This window comes from Salmo salar, chromosome ssa23 (genome assembly GCF_905237065.1).
Source record: "Salmo salar chromosome ssa23, Ssal_v3.1, whole genome shotgun sequence".
NCBI lineage: Eukaryota > Metazoa > Chordata > Actinopteri > Salmoniformes > Salmonidae > Salmo > Salmo salar.
The window spans coordinates 2,629,141-2,654,841 of NC_059464.1; the positions used below are offsets into that span (position 1 = coordinate 2,629,141).

Sequence of the window (25,701 nt, forward strand, 5' to 3'; positions counted from 1 at the left end):
CAAAGAAAACCAACAGACAGTTTACCAGTATCAGGAATTGTATTTATTATATGTATATAATTGTTTGTTAAATTGTTTAATTCATAATACTCAGACGATAACCCTCAATAGCTCATATCTGTGAAAACACTACTAGTTATAGCACAACCATAAGAGAAACAAAAAAGAGAAATAAAAACATTAATAAAAAAAAAAAATCCCTTATGTATATAAAAAAAAAAACAACTCATCACTATAACAATAATAAGAACAGCCATTTAAAAAAAGGACATTATTTAGAAACCGGCCTGACTATTTATGTTTTATTCATGTATTCTGTGCGTGTGCATGTGTGGTGCGTTTTGTGTGCAAGGATGTGTGTATGCGTGCGTCTGTGAAAAAGTGAGTGATTGTGTATTGCAAACATGGTCCCGTTGGTTCATTCATATGGTCCTCCGATGAGACTGGCGGTCAGTTGGGTCGTGTCGCTGGTGGGGGGATAGGGGGGGGGAAAAGGGGTTGGGGGATAGTAAAAGCAGCTTTTGGTCAGAGAACGACAGACAGTCACAAGAATCCAAACATGCAGATACAAGTAAGGGGAAAGCCTCTGGAGTACGTTTCAAAAAGATAAAACACAGACGCAGAGAGACACATGCATACATCCTGCCGATTGGAGTAGTGTCTGCTGTGTTTCAACCACAGACTATACACACACACACACACACAATGAAACAGTGCGGACCAGGGTGGGACACCGCAAATGTGTGTTCAGACACTTGACACGCACACACTCAATAAAAAGTGTGACGAGCTCCAGTGAGCTTCCATGAAAAATCTGCCCAGAAATACAAGCAGATTAGAGGGAGGAAAAAGAAGAAATTTAAGTAAGCGCAAAAGAGTAGGCCAATGTCTTGACTTAAGACTAAAACAGTTGAAAAAAAAAAAGAAAAAAACAGAAGGGGAAAAAGTTTGGTTACTGTGGCAAAGTGCAGGTGCGCTGATTGAGATGATTGACGCAAGTAACCCCTCTTCCCCCAACATGACTGACAGATGTCACTCAAGCAATGCTCCTCCCCTTTAAATCAGATCTGCTTTAATTTCTAGCCACGATTGGGGAAAAAAAAAAAGTTACAGTTCGAGGGAGGAACAAAAAAAATAAAAATGTACAGGAGGAAATAAGAGAAAAAGAAATGAGTAAACGAATGGCAGAGCAACCTGGGATGTGGTTTGGGAGGTCTCAGCCAATCAGAAGCGAGATAAATGTAAGGTGGGTGGGACCTGAAGGGGAAAGCCCTTTGAGTAAAGCATGGTTGGTAATTGAGGGATGTGGAATGGATGATACTGCTCATATGCACTGATCGATCAGAGGTGCGTTCAGTTCGCTTTAACATTTGCTACGTTGCGGAACGGTTTGTACTGACCGACACGTTTCCCAAAAACATTCTTGAACACACTTTGAGGTGTGTTTGCTCATAACTGACAGTGTTTTAAAAAAGGGCAGTAGCCATGCTGACAGCTTTACCCAACCCCTCCCAGTTTTTCAACTGGTCATTCAGTACAGCATTGCTTCCGTTCAATTGAACGTTCCAGAACGTACTGAACACAGCCCTGGCCTCAGATTTACTCTCCGCCTCCTCTATTGACTAAATGTAAGGATTAGGAGAGGCTAAACTGATCCCAGATCTGAAAGTAGGGCCACTTCTACCAATGAAAGGCTTATAGCGTCTGAGGGGCTGAGGATGTGCTATGGCAAAATGGAGCAGTCCACTGTTCGATGTGAGTGGAAAATGTGACACTCAGAGATCTGACAGCAATGCGTTAAGCTCTGAGCAACAATCACCATAAAACATGGTACATTAGCAGGAAACAAAGAGCAAATCAGCCGCGAATTACCATAGACACCGTAACCATGGCAACCAGTATCAGATTAACACAAGCTTAAAGTAAATGTCAGCTGTATATCTGCTGATTCTGCCTGCCACCCTCCACAACTAAATAAATGAACAGTATTTACAGATCACTGTCCTCCCTGAAACGATACCAGACACATGAAGGGAAGAGAGAGGGAGGAATGGCAAATAGGCAGAGAAATTAATATTTTCTAATATGGAGGCTGATTTCAAGTTGAATTTGGTTTTGGTGACATTTTGGTTTTGGGCAAAGAGAAACATACTATATGTACCTCTCTACAACAAAGATTGGAGTTATTTTCTTAACCTCCCATTTAAGGACCGGTGAGGGTCTGTGGCATGTCGCTGATCGGTGTTAGTGAGTCAGAGACTAGCACAGAAAGAATAGGAGAATCACATCAGCATTTCTAAGATGTGGGGTAATCATACCTGTTCTAGGTCATGTATTTCTATCTGAAAACTCTTTCATCCTCTTTATAAGTGTGGATAGAGAAAGAGAGCTGTGGGTTACAGTACAAAGACGATTCAAGCCATTTCTCGTCTCTCCATGCCTCCATCCCACTCTCCCTTTGCCACTTTTGTACATTTTAAGAATGTATGCATGTTCATTTAGATGAACATACATAATTTCTAAAGAAAAGACAACGCAATATAAAACTTCAACATGCTAGTAAAACAGTTTGTTTTTGCAAGTAGAGAATGTCTAGAAATCAGTGGCCCCCCCCAAAAAATGTTAAATTATTCTTAAATATAAACTTCAAAACATACAAATACGACTCCTGACTGATCATAAACATTCAAATAACGGTGTACAAACCAAACCGCCACGAGATCACTCAAACAAAACCATGTATGTACACATATAACCAGCGCCCAGCCATCTTTTCTTTGTCTTTTTTCTCAAACAATAATTCCATGGAGCAAGACAGACAGTTAAGGTGTTGGTTAATACAGTAACATATACTGTGACTAGTGAGAAAGAGATGGAAAGAAAGAAAACAGATTTACAGAGGGGAAAAAAGAAAGGCTCCTAGGGAAGAGTGGTAAATGGAGTTGGTCAGACAGAAGTAAGATTAAGTTCTTGCTTTTTAAACAGTGCACACTCCTCGCAGAAAGCAGTAAAAGAAGAGAAAGAGGGAAGAGTATCCTGATGGTGGTTAAAATGAGCGCAGTAGTACTTAAAGAAAATATCCACCCAAAACCACTCATTCCTATAATTTACAGTGTTAAATAACACTAATGTAAGAACAACGTTTTTGTGAACAAATGTTTCATTTTGTTGTTATAATAAGGTTGGTAGCAACATGTGAAAATGGAAATCAGTTGCAGCTCAATTCGACAACAAAACCCACAATCCAATGTTCTCTTTATGGGCTGGCTGGCAAGCTGGCTAGCAAGTGTAGCTACACAAAATAACACCAGAGTCAATATCAGCATGCAAAATAGTTGTAAAATTGCCTAAACAAACAGCACTATCAATTTAGGAGTCTACAATCTCACCATGTTTAACCTGCAGCTCGATGTGAGTCGCAGAGCAGAGTCTGACATACGCAATGGAACCATGAAATGCACCATGAACTAAAAGAGCAGACAAATAGAAGAAATGTGGTGGACCCTCTGTTTAATTACACATTTCGAGGTAGGAATAATCACAAAAATATGATCAATGGCTCATTCAAGAGAAGACAACCTCCCGTGAGACATCGGCCAGGATTTGAAATCTGACATGTATCATAGACGTTTTTGCGATCTAACAGTCGAATTCCTATTAACTTACAGTGTAGTGAGAGTGGCTTTATCACAATGCTACGACATACCATCCGAATTTCTGCCTGTTTGATTGGCAATAGCTCAGGATACACATGAAATAACCCGGGAATCAATAGAACGTCGCTGATATGCACATAAACAAAATAACATTCAAAATGGGTGAATCTTTCCTTTAAGTAGACAACAGTCCCCCCCACCAAAAAAACACAACTTCCCCGCAATAGAAATAAAAATATATATATAAGAAAATACTAACTGTTAAATGTTTCTGGTCCTTTTTTTTTGTATGCTGTATATATATATATGTTGTTTTTGTATCTTGTCGTTTGGAGTCTTCCTGTTTCAAGACTCCGTGCCGCTTTGTCACTCGTCTTCAAAGCTGAAACACATATGAACAGGAGATAAAAATGACAAAAGAAAAATCACAGCTAAAAGTGTCTTCATGTGTGAGCAGAATGTCCACCCATCTTTTCCAAAGCTCTAGTAATCGTTATGGAGTGAATGTATGTATGTATGTATGTATGCATGTATGCATGTGTGTATGTATGCGTGTGTCTACCTCTATATGTCTCAGGAGCCCTGGTAGGTGGCCTGGAAGCGGAACGTCTCCTCAAAGATGAGCTCCTTCAGCTTCTCCTTAGGCAGGTCATCCAGCTCCATGGTGAAAGTGAACGGCTCCTCTGCTACAGGCTACACACACACACAAATGAAAATACTACACTGAACAAAAATAGAAACGCAAAATTTTAAGTTGGTCCCATGTTTCATGAGCTGAAATGAAAGATCCCAGAATTTTCCATACGCACAAAAAGCTTATTTCTTTCAAATGTTGTGCACAAATTTGGGGGACAATAAAAGGCCACTAAAATGTGCAGTTGTGTCACAACACAATGCCACAGATGTCTCAAGTTGAGGTAGTGTGCAATTGGCATGCTGACTGCAGGAATGTCCATCAGAGCTGTTGCCAGAGAATTGAATGTTCATTTCTCTAGCACAAGCCCCCTCCATCACTTTAGAGAATTTGGCAGTATGTCCACCCGGCCTCACAACTGCAGATCACGTGTAACCATGCCAGCCTGAGACCTCCACAGCTGGTTTCTTCACCAGCGGAATCATCTGAAACCAGCTACCCGGACAGCTGATGAAACTGTGGGTTTGCACAAGAAAGAAACAGTCTCAGGGAAACGCATCTGTGTGCTCGTTGTCCTCAACCGCGTCTTGACCTGACTGCAGTTCATTGTCGTAACCAATTTCAGTGGGCAAATGCTCACCGTCGATGGCCACTGGCATGCTGGAGAAGTGTGCTCTTCACCAATGAATCCCGGTTTCAGCTGTACCAGGCAGATGGCAGAGAGTCTATGGCGTTGTGTGGGCGAGTGGTTTGCGGATGTCAACAGAGTGCCCCATGTTAGCGGTGGTGTTATGGTATGTTGAACTAAGCATGTAACAACCCTAGGGAATATCAATATTTAGGGGGTGTAACGGTACACGTATTCGTACCGAACCGTTCAGCACAGGGACCTCGGTTCGGTCTGCACTGCGAACCCAAATAAATAAATTAAAGAAAATACATAAAAACATCTAGGCCTATAGGCTATGCTTACGTTACGTTGTATGCCTCGAGTCAATCTGAGCTGGGAAAAAAAAAAACATTTCAGACTATTCCGTTGAAACAACTAGTGCCCATGCAAACATTTTAATCTAAAATAAAATCTCAATTGCCGCATTTCAAACTGTCCTTTTGTGATACGCAGCCGGGATCCAGCTCTGTGCAATGGCGAGGTCGATAAACCAGGAGAATTCTCCATCATCGTCATCATCAACATCAGGAGGCTGAATAAATTTGGCTTGGCCCCTAAGACCCTAACAAACTTTTACACATGCATCCTGTCGGGCTGTATCACCACCTGGTACTTAGCCACTGTAACTAGCTGGCTACCACTTGGTTACTCAACCCTGCACCTTGGAGGCTGCTGCCCTATGTACATAGAATCACTGGTCACTTGAATAATGTTTGCATACTGTTTTACTAATTTCATATGTATATACTGTATTCTGGTCAATGCCATCCTATTTAACTATTGCTGTGTGTGTGCGCTAAATGTGTATGGCACCAAAATTGGATTTGATTTTGACATGTTGACATCACCCCAGCATTCCTACCACTGGAGCAAGACGGAAACTAAAAAAAGAAAAACCTTTGTCTCCCCTGTGCATCCAAACAGCCCTTCGCAGCTGATTCTGACCAGGTCAAAGAAATTACAAGAGCGATAGGTATGTTTATAGCCACGGATATGCACCCATTATCGGTGGTTGAGAAGAATAGGGTGTCTTCAGCACCTCTTGAAAGTGCTTGCGCCACATTATGAACTTCGCCCTCTCGTACCCATTTCAGCCAACAAGTAGTACCCACTCTATATAAGCAAGCTGAAGTCGTCAACGAATTATCCAATGCACCTTGTGTTGCACTTACTACATACTGTATGGACGGACTGCCAGGGCTCGAGAGCTACTTAACAGTTACAGCCCATCACATTAACCCAGAGTGGGATATGAGAAGTACAGTGCTACAGTGGGTTTGTTGAAACGTTACACGCATATCAGTATCCTAGTAGCCTGATACCCTGACCAACACGATGTAGGCTGCCTGTCCTGAATCTGCACCTTCAGCATTCAAATGCTAAAATGGCTTGCGCAATATTAGGCTTAATTACTATAGTTGAGTGATAATACCCTAGAAAATTATATAGGTTATCATCTATAAGCTGTTGAAAATGGTGTTTTACTGGAATAAAAGTAAGCTACTGGCTATACCTGCTGAACGGGGCATGCATACATACAGCTCAGAGAGGCCCAGCTCATGAGATCCAGCAGCAGCAGATTTTTATTTAGAATGGAAAATGTGTTTATTCAACAAATGTTAGTGCATCGAATCGTATCACTTCAATTTGTTCTCTAAACTGAATCGCAGCGAATCGTTTCAAACCAAAATGTATCGTTCTTGTATCGTATCAGAGCCCATGTATCTAGATAGGTCTTGAAAGGGAAAGATGCGCATCCCTACTTATCCACGCTATAAAGCATGTGTAAAACGCAAACGAACCATGGCTGAAACAAATCCTGGACCTGCAGGAGTAGTAGGACCACAATCCAGGACCAAAGTTTCAGGTATTGTGACGTGACAGCGTGAGCCGTGTGGAACTTTGCCCGTTAGAAAGCTAGCATGTAAAATGTGGTCTATTTTTAGGTGTTGTGAAAGCAAAACATATTTTGTAGAATTCTCAAACGCTTCAGGAAATTGAACCAGAGTAACAAATTTTATATGTGAAAAGGGCCTTCGATGGTTTCTGGACAAGGCACTACAGTATGTGAGGACACTAGTGTATGTGAGGGTGGCCTGCTGCTGTCATACCTCGTCAGTGGGGTCGTAGTACTGCTCCAGATAGGGATGAGCCAGGGCCTCCTCTACCGTGATGCGCTTGATAGGGTTAAAGGTCAACATGCGGCCCAGCAGGTCCAGAGCTGGAGGGAGGAGACGGAGAGACGGGTGTTGTTAAAAGGTCATTAACAGGCATTCTGATTCCCATGTAAAAGCCTTTTGAGTTACTCAAATATCAGCTATAATATTTGTTTTGGATAGAAATGCTCAACATCGGAGAAAAATTATTTTTCTCCCCTCTCATGGCTAACTACCAGGAAGTTTGAAAAAACACTGAGAGGGCCAGGGAGCTTACATTCATGAACTCGACTGACAGCTCTTTGAAACACCTACACTACCGGTCAAACGTTTTAAAACACCAACTCATTCAAGGGTTTTTTCATTTGTACTACTTTCTACATTTCTTTTTTTTGGTTACTACATGATTCCATGTGTGTTATTTCATAGTTTCCATGTCTTCACTGCTATTCTACAATGTAGAAAACAGTAAAAACAAAGAAAAACCCATGAGTGAGTAGGTGTTCTAAAACTTTTGACCAGTAGTGTGTAAATCAACTTGGATGCAGTGGGGCCGTGTTGCAGTAAAATCATCTCAAGCTAATTTTGTGATACACAAAGCAACTCAAAGCACATCGAAACTGCATCAATGTTTGGCATGTCTCTTGGGAGGCGGCTGACAGCAACACTGACGGATGTGTTGACAACTTTGAACGACTCTTCCCCCCTTTTGTTTCATGCTGGCTGAAGACCTAGCTAGCCAGTAACTAGTTAACGCCAGACACAGATGAAAGGGGAAACATACAAGTATCTTTGCCATAGATGAAGTGTAAAATTTGTATTATATATTTGCTGACACCCAACAGTCACATTTTGGCACCCGTCGCCAATGTTGGTTACAAGGCTATACTTATTTAAATTAGGTAAGGGAATATCATGTTACCATTGGCGTATTAAAATTAGGTAAGGTGATGTCACCCTATCCCCTTACTAATCCCACCTCCTGAATCCAAGTGTTTGACATGGGGGAGGGGACCACTAACTTTATGATCAAACTTGATCAAACTGTGAATGTATGTATTTTGTGTGTGAAAAAATAAATAAAAACAATGCTGTTGTACTTGCCTTTCTTGCACTGACTTTGCTAATAGCTGCTTTATTGAAGAACAGTTTCTTACTATGACGATCTTACCTAGTGACCCTAAGATGAATGTACTAAGTCACTCAGGGTAAGATAAATTACTATAATGTAATAATGTGTGTTCTACCCTTGCTGTCCGCCTTGGGGAACAGCTTGTTCCAGGGGATCTTGGGTTTCTCAGGCAGAGACTGCAGGTAGTTCCTGGCCTTCATGTTGATGATGCAGTTCAGGTCATCCGGAGTGGGAGAGCCCAGGATCCCTGCACAACCAATCACACACTTTACACCTGGGTCCTGTTCAGCAGGACACAAGGTAGCAAACAGTTGAAATGCTTTGAAAATGGAAATATAAAATGTATACTGAACAAAAATTATAAACACAACATGTAAAGTGTTGGTCCCATGTTTCAGGAGATCTATTTGTGCACAAATTTGTTTACAACCCTGTAAATTAGCATTTCTCCTTTGCCCAGATAATCCATCCATCTGATAGGTGTGGCATATCAAGAAGCTGATTAAACAGAATGATCATTACACAGGTGCACCTTGCGCTGGGGGCAATAAAAGGCCACTAAAATGTGCAGTTGTGTAACACAACACAATGCCACAGATGTCTCAAGTTGAGGGAGCGTGCAATTGGCATGCGGACTGCAGGAATGTCCACCAGAGCTGTTGCCAGAGAATTTAATGTTAATTTCTCTACTGCGTCGTTTTAGAGAATTTGACAGTATGTCCAACCGGCCTCACAAGTGCAGACCACATGGAAGCAAGCCAGCACAGGACCTCCAAATCCAGCTTCCTCACCTGCAGGATTGTCTGAAACCAGCCACCCGGACAGCTGATGAAACTGTGGGTTAGCAGAACCAAAGAATTTCTGCACAAACTGTCAGAAACCTTCTCAGGGAAGCTCATCTGCATCCTTGTCGTCTTCACCAGGGTCTTGACCTGACTGCAGTTCCGCGTCGTAACCAAGTTCAGTGGGCAAATGCTCACCTTCAATGGCCACTGGCACGCTGGAGAAGTGTGCTCTTCACCAATGAATCCCGGTTTCAGCTGTACCAGGCAGATGGCAGAGAGTCTATGGCGTTGTGTGGGCGAGTGGTTTGCGGATGTCAACAGAGTGCCCCATGGTGGCGGTGGTGTTATGGTATGGGCAGGCAAAAGCTACAGACAACGAACACAATTTAATTTTACCAATGGCAATTTGAATGCATAGATATACCGTGACAAGATCCTGAGGATCTATTTTTGTTCAGTGTATAAGGCAAGTTCAGGTAAGTTTAGCCATGTCCACCCTTCTCACAGACAGAAGCCAAAGTCAAGGATATTTCCAAAGGGTATTTCGGAAAAGAGGACACAGCAAGTCATGCAAAAGTTTGAGGGAGTGTCACACCCTATTCCCTTTATATTGTACTACTTTTGACTAGGGCCCATAAGGCTCTGGTCAAAAGAAGTGCACTAGATAGGGATTAGGCTGCCATTTGGTTCGCAACCTGTCTCTCTCTCACCCAGTATGTGGTTGAGCTGGTCCAGGTAGTGCTTCCCAGGAAAGATGGGCCTGTTGGACAGCATCTCAGCCAGGATGCAGCCCACTGACCAGATATCAATGGACTTGGAGTAGCCCTGAACAACACACGGCGTTAGTACAAACATTCACATACACACTATCAAAGGACTAGGAGTAGTCCTGACAGAGAAAACATGGTCCACAGACATGTAATCAATGCACAGTCCACACACCCACCTTGGAGTTGAGCATGATCTCGGGGGCCCTGTACCAGCGCGTAGCCACATACTCTGTCAGGAAGCCTGTGTGGTCATGCTCTGGGTCAGCTATCCGTGCCAGCCCAAAGTCACAGATCTGACGGAAGAGGGTCATTAAAACACGGAGAGAAGCATGCAGACACACATACACAAAACTTAAGAAACAATTTGCAACAGAACCGGCGGAAGAAATACATGCCTGTTCATGCCAGCAAATCCTCACAACGCCCTCTAATGCTTATAGAGTAGATCATTTTCTTCACACGTTGGTTAGACCCTAACCACTGGTCCAAGATTAGATTTCCCCACTCTCTAATGGTTATGATTGGGTGATAGCTAGGGTAAACATGGGCGTATTCATAAGTGTCTCAGAGGAAAAAGTGCTGATCTAGGATCAGATGCCTCCTGTCCATTAGTGAACTGCCGTAGCGCAGTGGTCTGAGCAGCACGCTTCGGCTCTGAGTATCACGAGTTCGCGCCCAGTGGTAGGCAATAGTTAAGGCTAGGCTGTATCACAACCGGCAGTGATCTGTAGTCCCATAGGGTGGCGCACAACTGGCCCAGCGTTGTCCTGATTTGGGGAGGGTTTGGCCTGGGTAGGGCATCATTGTAAAATAAGAATTTGTTCTTAACTGACTTGCCTAGCTAAATAAATAAAAATGTATTGACAAGGAAATACTGACCATAGAACAGCACTTATACTCTGAAATGCTTTATAAATATCAGCCCTGATCTTATACCAATGGGTAGCTAACCATGCCTTAAGGTTACAGTTGGGATTAGTAGTAGTGTTGGGGTTAGCAGTAGTAGTATTGTAGATATAGGGTTAGTAGTAGTATTCTGGTTATTATTACCTTGAGGTCACAGGTGGTGTTGATGAGCAGGTTGGAGGGCTTGAGGTCACGGTGCAGCACGTTGGCAGAGTGGATGTACTTCAGGCCTCTCAGGATCTGGTACAAGAAGTAGCAGGTGTGGTCGTTGCTCAACATCTGGGTCTTCAGGAGCTTGTACAGGTCTGTCTCCATCAGGTCCTGCACTATGTAGCTGGGAAACAAGGGGTTAAGGAGCCTAATGAACAGAGGGGGACCAAACCATAACCCATGTTATTCTGTTAGACCTAAGCTTGAAAAGGTCTGTCTCCATGAGGACCAGCACTATATAGCTGGGAACCAGCAGGTGGCGCCATTCCAGGAGACAACAGAGGATGAGGAGGAATATGACAGTTGCGGGCACTACAGGTCAACAACCGCATATCCATTTGAACCTGACCGCAAACAATTCCATGTATTAAGTGTGAATTTTTGGTGGAGTTTTAAAAAACATAAAGGCCTTTACACACCCATAATAATATCACTTAGTCCCGTCCCCCTCTGTATTGCTAACATTCACTTCCTGTAATTTTCACTTCGGCGCAGGTCCAATGAATTTGTTTATTTTCCAATGCTTCTGTATGGAATTATAACACTGAAAACAAAGGTTAAGTCATCAACCTTGGAACAAGGAAATACTGCACTCATGCAAAACATTTAGGGACTGTACGTTATTTATGAGGGATACTTGGAGAAAAATTGGACATCTCTGAAATGAAAATGGATGGCCCTCCCTTCAGTAAAATATATTTGTACCAGACCCTCCCTGAACACTTAAAAAAAATAAAACCCAGACCCTCCATTATACCCAAAATAATAATTAAAACAAAGTAGATAGAGAAAATGCATACTATTTACCCTCACTCCTTGGACAGACCAGAGCCTTAGCTATGCAGTTTCAGATTATTATAACAAAAAAAAAGTTTAACTTTATAATAATTGTTTTATTTTACCTTTATTTAACTAGGCAAGTCAGTTAAGAACAATTGGGACTCCCAATCACGGCCGGTTGTGATACAGCCTGGATAAATTGCATAAATCTATCATTATGATGCTATGATACAGCCTGCATTGCATAAATCTATCATAGTATTTGCTCGTCTGAGAAAAGCCTTTGATAAACCCATTTCATGCAATTCTACATCATTTTATATGAGTATTTTTTTAATACCACACCAGAGCATGTGCGCTGAGTGGAGCGAGGAGCCATGCTTGTGTAATTTTGCAGGTTGGTGGAGCGGATGTAAAAAAGAAATAAAACAAATGGAATGTTGGCCTTCTCTCCCAGTCCAATTTCAATCCGGGTACTGTTCAGCCATGAGCTCTGGGCATGCTCTTCCCAGCATATTTCGGTTCCTTTATCACTATTATTTTAACTAGGCCTATTCTGTTGTATTTATTTAGCCTACCCACCACTAGTAATGTGCAGAGATCGATATATCTCTCTCACACACACACACACACACACACACACACACACACACACACACACACACACACACACACACACACACACACACACACACACACACACACACACACACACACACACACACACACACACACACACACACACACACACACAGTTTCCCCATTTGTCTCTGATTCAGATGGGTTGGGTTAAATGCGGAAGACACATTTCAGTTGAATGCATTCAGTTGTACAACTGACCAGGCATCCCCCTTTCCCTTTTCGGGTAAAAGAATACACGTCCCTCATGCACTCGATGCGGCGGGCCCTCAGGATGTCGTTGATGCCGATGATGTTTTCATGGCGGAACCGCAGCAGGATCTTGATCTCCCTCAGTGTGCGCTGACAGTACGTCTGATGCTCAAATGGACTGATCTTCTTAATGGCCACGCGAGAATCTGTCATCCCATCATTGGCCGAGCTGCGTGGGGTGGGGGGGGGGGGGAAGAGAGGGCTCCAGTTACAACCTGCACAATAAGCCCAGCACATTGCATATGACATGGCAGTTCTTTATAATAGTGACACAGTGATGACTGACACCTGAGCATGAGCACAATGAGACGACCAACTAAGAGGAACCATCGCAGAACATGGGCTCATATTGAATTATTAAGGTTAGGCTCTAATTGACAACTTAGTCAATAAAAAACTGTCAAGGTAATGTAAAAGTTCTTGAGTCATTAAAAATAAATAGTCTATACACGGTTTTGATTACATTCAGAGTGTGCATGCTATGGCGTGCCCTAGGAAGTTCTGCGTTTGGTAAAAAAATGTCAAGTAGGAAATAATGGTGTAACACTTTCCCTAGCCATTGTTTAGATAACTTGGATAAGGCCAGAAATGCTTGATCTGACTCGCAAGTCAAAACTTGCCTCGCTGACTTGACATCCATACACCTACAAGAGGTACATAAAATGTTGATACTGCATATAGCTGGAGCTGTAAAGTCTGGTTCCCTTTACCATAAAAGGCCCAATGAAAACATCTGAAATCGTGCTAAACTCAATCTTTGAACTTGCTTAATTAAACAATTCTCTCGCCCACCTTGTGCACTATGCAACATTGCACAGAAATACATTTGCTATTAGAAAACTAGTGGTATGACCAGTGAGGTTGGTTAATTAACCAACGAACTGTTTAGTTAGCTACCGGTAACTAACTTGCTAGTAACAGTTGACCCATCAAAAAACGACTCACGCTGTGTGAACGATAGACTGTTTAATGTATCAAGATTACAAAGACCTGCGCAATCACTTCATCGCACTTCCTGTATTGAAAAAGATTTTGGCAGCCTCATAATAACCACGCCTATTAGCTAATTATAAGATAACGTTTATAGCTAGCAAGTTAGCCTGCGCTGCGGTTATAATATAGCTAGTTAGTTTGCAAACTAGCTAGATAGCTAACATTGTTTGCCCCAATGTACTACACATGACGTATGCTGTGTCTTGTAGAAACTAGCTTGTTCGTTTTATGCAATTGTGCACGTTACTTTGATACAATAGGTGGGCATCAAAACCACAAAGCGTAGCTAGTTAGTAGCTACCTACAAACCTAACTACTATAGCTAGCTAAGTGAGCCAAACGCTGTCAATCTGTTGCTAGCTAGCCAGTTAACTACGTATAAATAGTTTCTTACTACCAATGGTAACGTTAAGTACAATTGAATACACAACAAGGGTATGTGCAGAATTGTGCGTTTACATCCAGAGGAGGCAGTGAGCTAGCCAACGCCTTCAGGCGAAGCTTAGCTGGCTTGTTTAAAAAAAAAAAAAAACATACTCAAGGCAACGTTTTTACGGCGAACATTGTTTATTTTCTCTTACCAAACCATTCCATAGGCCCCTTCCCCGATGTACGAGAGGTTGACATAGCGGGGGCCAACGTCAAAGTTCTGCCCCTTTACCACCTCCAAAACGGGCTTGATCCCCGTAGCTCCAGTAGCTCCCTCGGGCTCAACAGCCCCGGCGGCACCAGTATTCGAGCCTGTAGCTCCAGTCGAAGCAGCACTGTTGCTCGAATCCGCCATGATTCAGTCTAGAAATCTACTATTTCAGTCAATATTTGGGAGGGGGCCTGGCGCAAATCTAAAATTGACTTCAGGTTGATAGGAAGGTTAAATATATTTCCCTGGTTCGTTTCGTTGACGGATGAATATGAGTCGTTCAAGGCCCCCCTCCAGAGTGTGTAAATGGATTCGTTTCTAGTTCTTCTTCTTCTTTGCTTTGGAATTTAAGCCGCGGTTGACATCCCAACTGTGATGTGTTACTGCCACCATCTGGATGGCAGGCTGAATAGAAAAATTGAAACTGAACCCAAATAAAAGGGAAAGGGGATACCTAGTCAGTTGTACAACTGAATGCATTCAACTGAAATGTGTCTTCCGTTAAGGGGGAACCTAGTCAGTTCCACCTGAATGTATTCAACTGAAATGTGTCTTCCGCATTTAAAAGTGATCCAATGTGATGTTGTTTGTGATAAAAACCTGTATTCCTCCATTTTCCCCACACCCAGGACGTTTCATGTATTTTTACAACCCATTTTACATTTACATGTTAGTCCTTTAGCAGACGTTCTTATCCAAAGCGACTTACAGTTATTGCATTCACCTAGGGCCTCTCGAGTGGTGCAGCAGTCTAAGGCACTGCATCTCATTGCTAGAGACATCACTACAGACCCTGGTTCGATCCCGGCTGTATCACAACTGGCCTTGATCGGGAGTCCCATAGGGCGGTACACAATTGGCCCAGCGTCGTCCATATTAGGGGAGGGTTTGGTCGGGGTAGGCCGTCGTTGTAAATAAGAATTTGTTCTTAACTGACTTGCCTAGTTAAATAAATGCCAAATTAAAAATTAAAACCTCTTAATTAAGATAGCTGGGTGGACAACCACATATCACAGCAGTGGTGGAAAAAGTACCCAATTGAGTAAAAGTATAGATACCTTAATAGAAACTTACTCAAGTAAAAGTCACCCAGTAAAATACTACTTGAGTAAGTCTAAAAGTATATGGTTCTAAACATACTTAAGTATCAAAAGTAAATGTAACTTCTAAAATATACTTTAAAATTCCTTCTTTCAAGCAAAGCAGATGGCACCTTTTTCTTGTTTTTAAAATGAATGGATAGCCAGGGGCACATTCCAACACTCAGACATAATTTACAAAAGATGCATTTGTGTTTAGTGAGCCCACCAGATCAGAGGCTGAAGGGATGACCATGTGTTGTTGTCTTGATAAGTGTGTGAATTGGACCATTTTCTAATCCTGCTAAGCATTCAAAATGTAACGAGTACTTTTGGGTGTCAGGTTAAATGTCTGGAGTAAAAACGACATGATTTTCTTTGGGAATGTAGTGAAGTACAGGACTGCAGCGCAGCTCCCACAGGACTGCAGCGCATACATATTAGCCCACAGAAAGAAGCACGAGATTCAATTTCACTCAACTTTCTTGAGCAGTGGTCACTAACAGGTCGATCGCGATCGACTGGTCAATCTCCAAGGCATTCCTAGTCGATCGCCAAACATTTCTGTAAAAAAACCTAACGATACAGCTACACCTTCGCCTGTCCCGAGCCGGTCGGGGAGTTGCACCGATGAGACAATATTGACATTAAGGAGAAAAGGGTGGCTGTTGGCGGTAGATGCACTCAATTCAGCTGCCCTGCGCGCCGGGTGTGCGAACTTTTACTATTTTTAACAATTTCATGTGTCTAGACTAGAGAAACAATCTGCAATCCCGGCATGCCCAGAGAGCAAATCAAGTGCACTGCCGGCTTCCGCGGGCCAATCGGCTGGCTCAGATGACGGGTTTTGCAGTAATTAAGCAGGCATTAAAGAAAGCTACAGCAAATTGATACTGTGAGATTTCAAAACCATTTTCACTCAGCGCTACAAGTACTTCAGAAGTAGTAAATGAGTAGGAAAGTGTATCTATAGCCTTTTTTTTCTTTTCTTTTTTTTCTTAGGGGTGGATCAGCTTAATAATGCGGAAAGATTGTTGCTTCCATCAATGTAATTGTCTGCATAATTTCCAATCCCCATATCTTTTTTTTGGTAAATATACACTGCTCAAAAAAATAAAGGGAACACTAAAATAACACATCCTAGATCTGAATGAATGAAATAATCTTATTAAATACTTTTTTCTTTACATAGTTGAATGTGCTGACAACAAAATCACACAAAAATAATCAATGGAAATCCAATTTATCAACCCATGGAGGTCTGGATTTGGAGTCACACTCAACATTTTTGTGGTAATGCTGCAATTAGTTGATTGTAATTTTGGGTAGAGCAGACATTTCCATATGTCTGTTAGCTGCATGTGTGACACAACTCCACCAGTCCTATTTATGATATCATTCACTAAAATTATACTTTAACATTTTTTTTAAAATGAATTAGTATATTTGAGTTTAACCACAATATTTGCTGTATTATTTGTTCTGTCTTTTCAGATGGATTAAACTGAAATTGCAACCAACTTTCTAAGGCTTGTTTAAAAAAGAACGATATTTTTTTAGATTATTTCCTTTTCAAACAACCGAAAGTGAGCAGTTGTAATCTGAATAAAGGGAAAAGGGCCATTCTTGAACATGGGATGAGACATTCCTACCAATTTACTAGAGAAACAGTTTGGATTTAAGTATAACTTTTGTATGACTGATGCCTTTAATGAGAGGTCTAATGTCATTTCTGTCCTCCGAATTCATATTCGTTATATACTGCTCAAAAAAATAAAGGGAACACTTAAACAACACATCCTAGATCGGAATGAACGAAATAATCTTATTAAATACTTTTTTCTTTACATAGTTGAATGTGCGGACAACAAAATCACACAAAAATAATCAATGGAAATCCAATTTATCAACCCATGGAGGTCTGGATTTGGAGTCACACTCAAAATTAAAGTGGAAAACCACACTACAGGCTGATCCAACTTTGATGTAATGTCCTTAAAACAAGTCAAAATGAGGCTCAGTAGTGTGTGTGGCCTCCACGTGCCTGTATGACCTCCCTACAATGCCTGGGCATGCTCCTGATGAGGTGGCGGATGGTCTCCTGAGGGATCTCCTCCCAGACCTGGACTAAAGCATCCGCCAACTCCTGGACAGTCTGTGGTGCAACGTGGCGTTGGTGGATGGAGCGAGACATGATGTCCCAGATGTGCTCAATTGGATTCAGGTCTGGGGAACGGGCGGGCCAGTCCATAGCATCAATGCCTTCCTCTTGCAGGAACTGCTGACACACTCCAGCCACATGAGGTCTAGCATTGTCTTGCATTAGGAGGAACCCAGGGCCAACCGCACCAGCATATGGTCTCACAAGGGGTCTGAGGATCTCATCTCGGTACCTAATGGCAGTCAGGCTACCTCTGGCGAGCACATGGAGGGCTGTGCAGCCCCCCAAAGAAATGCCACCCCACACCATGACTGACCCACCGCCAAACCAGTCATGCTGGAGGATGTTGCAGGCAGCAGAACGTTCTCCACGGCGTCTCCAGACTCTGTCACGTCTGTCACATGTGCTCAGTGTGAACCTGCTTTCATCTGTGAAGAGCACAGTGCGCCAGTGGCGAATTTGCCAATCTTGGTGTTCTCTGGCAAATGCCAAACGTCCTGCACGGTGTTGGGCTGTAAGCACAACCCCCACCTGTGGACGTCGGGCCCTCATACCACCCTCATGGAGTCTGTTTCTGACCGTTTGAGCAGACACATGCACATTTGTGGCCTGCTGGAGGTCATTTTGCAGGGCTCTGGCAGTGCTCCTCCTGCTCCTCCTTGCACAACGGCGGAGGTAGCTGTCCTGCTGCTGGGTTGTTGCCCTCCTACGGCCTCCTCCACGTCTCCTGATGTACAGGCCTGTCTCCTGGTAGCGCCTCCATGCTCTGGACACTACGCTGACAAACACAGCAAACCTTCTTGCCACAGCTCGCATTGATGTGCCATCCTGGATGAGCTGCACTACCTGAGCCACTTGTGTGGGTTGTAGACTGGATCCGTAACGATGGACGTTGTGGGTGTGAAAGCACTAGAGTGAAAGCACCGCCAGCATTCAAAAGTGACCAAAACATCAGCCAGGAAGCATAGGAACTGAGAAGTGGTCTGTGGTCCCCACCTGCAGAACCACTCCTTTATTGGGGGTGTCTTGCTAATTGCCTATAATTTCCACCTGTTGTCTATTCCATTTGCACAACAGCATGTGAAATTTATTGTCAATCAGTGTTGCCTCCTAAGTGGACAATTTGATTTCACAGAAGTGTGATTGACTTGGAGTTACATTGTGTTGTTTAAGTGTTCCCTTTATTTTTTTGAGCAGTGTATAAATAGGCCACTTTAATTTTGTCTAGCTTGCCATTCCAAATAAAATGGAACATTTTTTGTTCATATAATTTAAAAAGCAGGTCACTAGGTATAGGCAAAACCATAAGCAAATAGGTAAACTGTGATATGACTAAAGAGTTAATCAGGGTGATTTTTCCACAAATAGACTGGTATTTTCCTTTCCATGGTAGCAAGATCTTATCTATTTTTGCTAAGTTTCTATAAAATGTATTGGAGTGAGATCATTTCTTTCTTTTGGGATTTGTATAAAGAGTATGTCCACATCTCCGTCAGACCATTTAAGCCACGGATTTCTAATCCCTTAATATTATTGTTGGATCTAATTTTAGCAGCTAACATTTCGATGGCAATAATAAATAGATATGCCGATAGTGGACAACCTTGTTTTACTCCTCTAGATAGTTTAAAACTTTCTGAAGTGTAGCCATTATTTACTATTTTACTCCTGGGGTTACTATACATAACTTTAACTTCTTGGGGCTATGTGGGACGCTAGCGTGCCACCCGTGGTGCACCCTATCAACAGCAGGTGCATTTCAAGAGCGGCAAATTTGAAACCAAATAAATGTCAAAATTCAAATTTTTCAAACATACAACTATCTTACACCCTTTGAAAGATAAACATCTCCTTAATCTAACCACGTTGTCCGATTTCAAAAAGGTTTTACGGCGAAAGCATAAAGTTAGATTATGTTAGGAGAGTACATTGACAATAGCTGTGTGTAATGTTTTGTCAATTCAAAGACAGGCGTCACCAAAACCATAAAACCAGCTAAAATGATGCACTAACCTTTTACAATCTCCATCAGATGACACTCCTAGGACATTATGTTAGACAATGCATGCATTTTTAGTTCTATGAAGTTCATATTTATATCCAAAAACAGCGTTTTACTATGGCATTGATGTTGAGGAAATCGTTTCCCTCCAATAACCGGCAGTCAAGTCAGCACCACAAATTAAATAATTAAAATTAGAAAACATTGGTAAAATATTATATTGTCATTTAAAGAATTATAGATTTACATCTCTTGAACGCAATCAACTTGCCAGATTTAAAAATAACCTTACTGGGAAATCACACTTTGCAATAATCTGAGCACTGCGCCCAGAAAAATATGCTTTGCTATACAGACAAACGGCCATGTTGGAGAGATCTAAATTCGAAAATACTATGTAAATAATCCATTACCTTTGATTCTCTTCATCAGATGTCACTTCCAGGAATCCCAGGTCCATAACGAATGTAGTTTTGTTCAAAAAAGCTCATCATTTATATCCAAAAAGCTCCGTGTTGTTAGCACATGATCTAAGCCAGCCGGACTTCTCGTCATGAACGAGGGGAAAAAATATATTTACGTTCGTTCAAACATGTCAAACGTTGTATAGCATAAATCATTAGTGCCTTTTTTAACCAGAACATGAATAATATTCAAGGTGGACGAATGCATTCTCTTTTATAACGTATTGGAACGAGGGTACCCAACATGAACTCGCGCGCCAGAGTCTAATCGGCCATCACCGTTCCATGGCTCTTGTTCGGTCAGATCTTACAGTAAAAGACTCAAAACACTTTGTAAAGGCTGGTGACATCTAGTGGAAGCAATAGGAAGTGCCAAAACATTAATCAACCCCTGTGTGTTTTAATGGCATAGGCTTAAAGGTAATTCAACACATCAGGTATCCACTTCCTGTCAGAAAATGTCTCAGGGTTTTGCCTGCCAAATGAGTTCTGTTATACTCACAGACACCATTCAAACAGTTTTAGAAACTTTAGGGTGTTTTCTATCCATATATAATATATGCATATTCTAGTTACTGATTAGGATTAGTAACCAGATTAAATGGGGTACGTTTTTTTATCCAGCCGTGAAAATACTGCCCCCTAGCCCCAACAGGTTAACCCATTTTATAAGAGATTCCCCAAAATTGAAATTTTCTAGGCATTTATATATAAACTCCAGTCGTACTTTATCAAAAGCCTTTTCAAAATCAGCTATGAAAACCAGGCCTGGTGTCCTTGATATTTCATAGTATTCTATTGTTTCCAGTACTTGTTTTATGTTATCGCCAATGTATTTCCATGTAAAAACCTGTCTGATTAGGATGAATCATATCTGACAATACTTTTTTAATTCTATGCACCAAGCATTTTGCTAGGATTTTTGCATCACAACACTGAAGTGTAAGAGGCCTCCAATGTTTTAAATGGACTGGATCTGTAACGATGGACGTTGTGGGTGTGTAATCAGGTGCAGGAAACAAGAGCGTTTACTATAGTGCTTTATTAGACGCACGACCAAAAAGAGTATTCACCCAAAAATACAACAGGGCGTAATCAAAATACAGAGTCTCATACAAAAACACGTTCCACTACACAACACACAGTGTGAAAGAACGAAACAAGCCCGCACACAGAACAGGTGGGGAAACGGGCTTAAATACCCAACTAATTACTAAATAGAACACAGGTGCACTAAATAAAGGCAAAACCAACAGAAAAGGAAAAAGGAAAAAGGGATCGGTGGCAGCTAGTAAGCCGGTGACGACGACTGCCGAGCGCCACCCGAACAGGGAGAGGAGTCACCCTCGGCAGGAGTCGTGACAGGATCTTTATATGTACCACTTGGGTCCTGTTTCAGTAATAATGATATCAGACCTTGTTACGATAATCTACCATTTATATGGGCGTGGTTAAAACATGCTAATAATGGTCCTCTGAGTATATCAAAAAAAGTTTGGTATACTTCCACTGGTATGCCATCTAGCCCTGGAGTTTTCCTAGTCTTAAAGGCTTTAATTGCATAAAGAAGTTCCTCCTCTGTAATTTGGCCTTCACATGAGTCTTTCTGTACAGATGTTAATTTTACATTATTATTAGGGAAATAAATCCATACAACTAGCTTCGGTTAGTGGAGATGGAGGAGACTGAAACGAAAACATATTCTTAAAGTACTTTACTTCCTCTTTCAAAATATCATTCGGTGAATCATGCGTGACTCCATCATTTGTAACAAGTTTCAATACATTTTTTTGGTAGCATTTCTATATTGAAGATTGAAAAAGAATTTGGTGCATTTTCCCCCATATTCCATCCAGTTCGCTTTATTTTTATAATATATTACACTGGATCTTTCTTGAATAAGTTCCTCCATTTCTTTTTGTTAACTTATTCTGTGCCTATATGGTACAGTTTTTATTGCTATCCAACTGTACTGTTAGTCCTTCAATTTCCTTGGTTAATATGGACTCTTGATCTCAATTGCTTTTGTTTTATAGATGAGTACTGAATTGCTTGGCCTCTAAATGCACATTTAAAAGTGTCCCATACAATAAGGGGATCTGCTGTACCTATGTTATGTCTTAAAAAGTCAGTTATAAATTATTCTGTCCCAGTTCTAAACAATTTATCATCTAGTAGGCTTTGATTAAATTTCCAATATCCTCGCCCACGTGGAAATTCTGTAAGAGTAATATATATGCCAATTATGTGATGATCCGACCGCATTCTGTCCCCTATCAACACTTTTTAAACTTTTGGTGCCAGAGAGAATGGCATAAGAATGTAGATAAGATGACTAGCTTGATTAAGCCTCCGCCATGTATATCTCACTAGGTCAGGGTATTTAAGCCTCCATATATCCACTAATTCCAATATATCCATGACATTCATGATTTCCTTAAAACCTCTTACATCTAGATGTTCCGCTAGCGGAACACCTCGCCAATATCCAATGATAGGGCGTGGTGCGAATTACAAACTCCTCAAAAATCCTAAAACTTCAATTTTTCAAACATATGACTATTTTACACCATTTTAAAGACAAGACTCTCCTTTATCTAACCACATTGTCCGATTTCAAAAAGGCTTTACAACGAAAGCAAAACATTAGATTATGTCAGGAGAGTACCCAGCCAGAAATAATTACACACCCATTTTTCAAGCTAGCATATAATGTCACAAAAACCAAAACCACAGCTAAATGCAGCACTAACCTTTGATGATCTTCATCAGATGACACTCCTAGGACATTATCTTATACAATACATGCATGTTTTGTTCAATCAAGTTCATTTTTATATCAAAACCCAGCTTTTTACATTAGCATGTGACGTTCAGACCTAGCATACCCACCGAAACTTCCGGTGAATTTACTAAATTACTCTTGATAAACGTTCACAAAAAACATAACAATTATTTTAAGAATTATAGATACAGAACTCCTTTATGCAATCGCTATGTCAGATTTTAAAATAGCTTTTCGGTGAAAGCACATTTTGCAATATTCTGAGTAGATAGCCCGGCCATCATGGCTAGCTATTTTGACACCCACCAAGTTTGGCACTCACCAAACTCAGATTTACTATAAGAAAAATGGTATTACCTTTGCTGTTCTTCGTCAGAATGTACTCCCAGGACTTCTACTTCAACACTCAATGTTGGTTTGGTTCCAAATAATCCATAGTTAAATCCAAATAGCTGCGTTTGTTCTTGCGTTCAAGACACTATCCGAAGGGTGACGCGCCGGCGCGTATCGTGACAAAAAATGTCAAAATATTCCATTACCGTACTTCGAAGCATGTCAAACGCTGTTTAAAATCAATTTTTATGCGATTTTTCTCGTGAAATAGCGATAATATTCCGACCGGGAGACATTGTTTTCGTTCAAACACTGAACATGTAAAATGGACTCTTCGCGTGCACGTGTCATTGTTCTCAGATCGACCACTATCCAAATGCGCTACTGTTTTCCGCCCAGGGACTGCAGAGTCATCATTCCCCGTTCTGGCGCCTTCTGAGAGCCTATGGGAGCCTTGGAAAATTTCACGTTACAGCAGAGATCCTCTGTTTTCGATAAGGAGGCTATAGAAGGCCAAGAAATGGTCAGAGAGGGCACTTCCTGTATAGAATCTTCTCAGGTTTTGGCCTGCCATATGAGTTCTGTTATACTCACAGACACCATTCAAACAGTTTTAGAAACTTTAGGGTGTTTTCTATCCAAATCAAACAATTATATGCATATTCTAGTTTCTGGGCAGGAATAATAACCACATTAAATCGGGTACGTTTTTTATCTGGCCGTGAAAATACTGCCCCCTATCCTAAACAGGTTTTAAGTAATGTTTAGTAACCTAGCCAAGTTTTATTCTCCCTTAGGTAGTTAGCTGTTGTTGTATGTAGATGATATTTTTGTGTGAAATTTAACACAACAAGGCTGTAAAATTGATATAGTATTATTATATTTTTTTGTTGAATAAGATTATAAAGTTAGCAAGAATCATTTTGAATTATGGTAGACTTATGTTAATAAGTATTTAGGACATATTTTAAGCCAACAGGGCAGGGAAATAGATAGAGATAGAAAAACAGTGATTTTATAAGCATTAAAATTAATTATGAAAAGAAATATGTTGCAGTTCTTAGGGATGGCAAATTACTGTAGATAATGGATCCCACACTATGCAATATATATTAAATTATTGATGGGACTAATTTATGATTAACCCATGTTATTGTTAGATAAAATACAGTGGACTCCCGAAGGAGAGATTTCATTTGTACAGATAAAACATATGCTATGTTTAGCATTGGCTTTAGTTTTATTATTATTAGAATAAAAAATGTTTTATATGTTTTTAGTGAGATATTTGTGGTGTATAGCTATTCTGTTAAGTGCCTGAGGGTGATAGTTTGTAGTGTGATTTCCTTTCCGGTTCATAGAGGTATTTAAACCCGTATTAAAATCTCCCACCATAATGTTAGAGTTGAGTGTTGCTTGTAGAGTTGATAAATTGTTATATATAGTTTCAAAGAAGCTTAGATCATCATTATTTGAACCGTATAGGTTAATAAGCCATATCTGTTTATTGTCCAATAACATATTTAAAATAATACATCTACCTTGATGATCTGTTTGGACAATTTGCACATTTGGATCAAAATTACTGCTAATTAATACCATCACCCCTTTTGAATTTCTTTGCCCATGGGAGAAATATATTTCGCCCCCCTAGTCCTTTTTCCACAAAACTTAATTTAAAATTGTTGAATGAGTTTCCTGTAAACAATAGATATTATATTCCTTCTCTTTTAGCCAGGTAAATACTGATCGTCTTTTCTTATTATCTGCTAGGCCATTACAATTGTAACTGGCTTTACTTATTTCACCACTTACCATAATGAGACACAACTTTCAATTCTATTTATCAAAATATATGTTTGTAAATGTACCATTAAAAAGTAACATGATGATTGAGTGTCTATATAGCTATACCATGATATTTGCATTGCTACTAAGTAAACCTCCAATTGGTCCCCACTATTCCACCCGCTAAAAGCCCTCCTCATCCGAGTTGGGTTGTCATCCCAATGCCCGGCAGACCACCCCCGACCCCCCGTATCCCATAGCCCTGAAGAGACTGGGATCCATCCTTCGAAAAGAGCACACAGTGCCATTTACAGAACAGAAGCAGATCAACCGCCAAATGCATTTCCATCGCCCTCACCTCGATTTGTATTATATATATAGCCATCAAAAAATATATATATATTTTTTTAAAACCCTGTTTCTTATTTTCATAGTTAGCTATTCATATTTGTAGTAATATAGGCAATTTATGCAAAGGATTTTACCTCTGACCAGTCTAGCCATTACCAAAATTACATTATTGCAAGCAATTGTTATATTAGCAAACAATTATTGTGAATCATCCTATATTGTCTCTAACATCTTTTACTCCTTCGCAACAGTTGCTGTATACACACATACACCCACACACTCATACACACTGTAACCTTTTCCCCCACACAACCATAGGCTCACATTCGCAACAGTTGCACCATCCCAGAGCCCAACTCAAGAAAGGTCTTGATTTACAAATGCATGTACAGTTGTAGCTGTATGAGAAGGCCTGCAAGACTGCAAAAAAATGGGCAAAAATGGGGAGATTTTATTAACCATTGTCACGTCTTAGATGATGGAAGTCAAATGTACACCTTTTCCCTGAAACACTC

The 25,701-nt window shown here is 40.9% G+C and overlaps 1 protein-coding gene across 2 annotated transcripts; it reads right to left on the minus strand.

Annotated features, from left to right (window-relative positions):
* Window positions 1–20: 20 nt before the first annotated feature.
* Window positions 21–14,571, minus strand: mk03 (Mitogen-activated protein kinase 3). 2 transcript variants are annotated; one of them, NM_001173796.1, is given in 10 exon segments: window positions 21–467; window positions 3,916–4,038; window positions 4,219–4,349; window positions 7,072–7,181; window positions 8,364–8,495; window positions 9,744–9,858; window positions 9,980–10,096; window positions 10,854–11,043; window positions 12,577–12,759; window positions 14,165–14,504. In NM_001173796.1, coding segments are annotated over 8 exon segments (1,170 nt in total). In that variant the 5' UTR covers window positions 14,368–14,504; the 3' UTR covers window positions 21–467; window positions 3,916–4,038; window positions 4,219–4,229.
* Window positions 14,572–25,701: the final 11,130 nt, after the last annotated feature.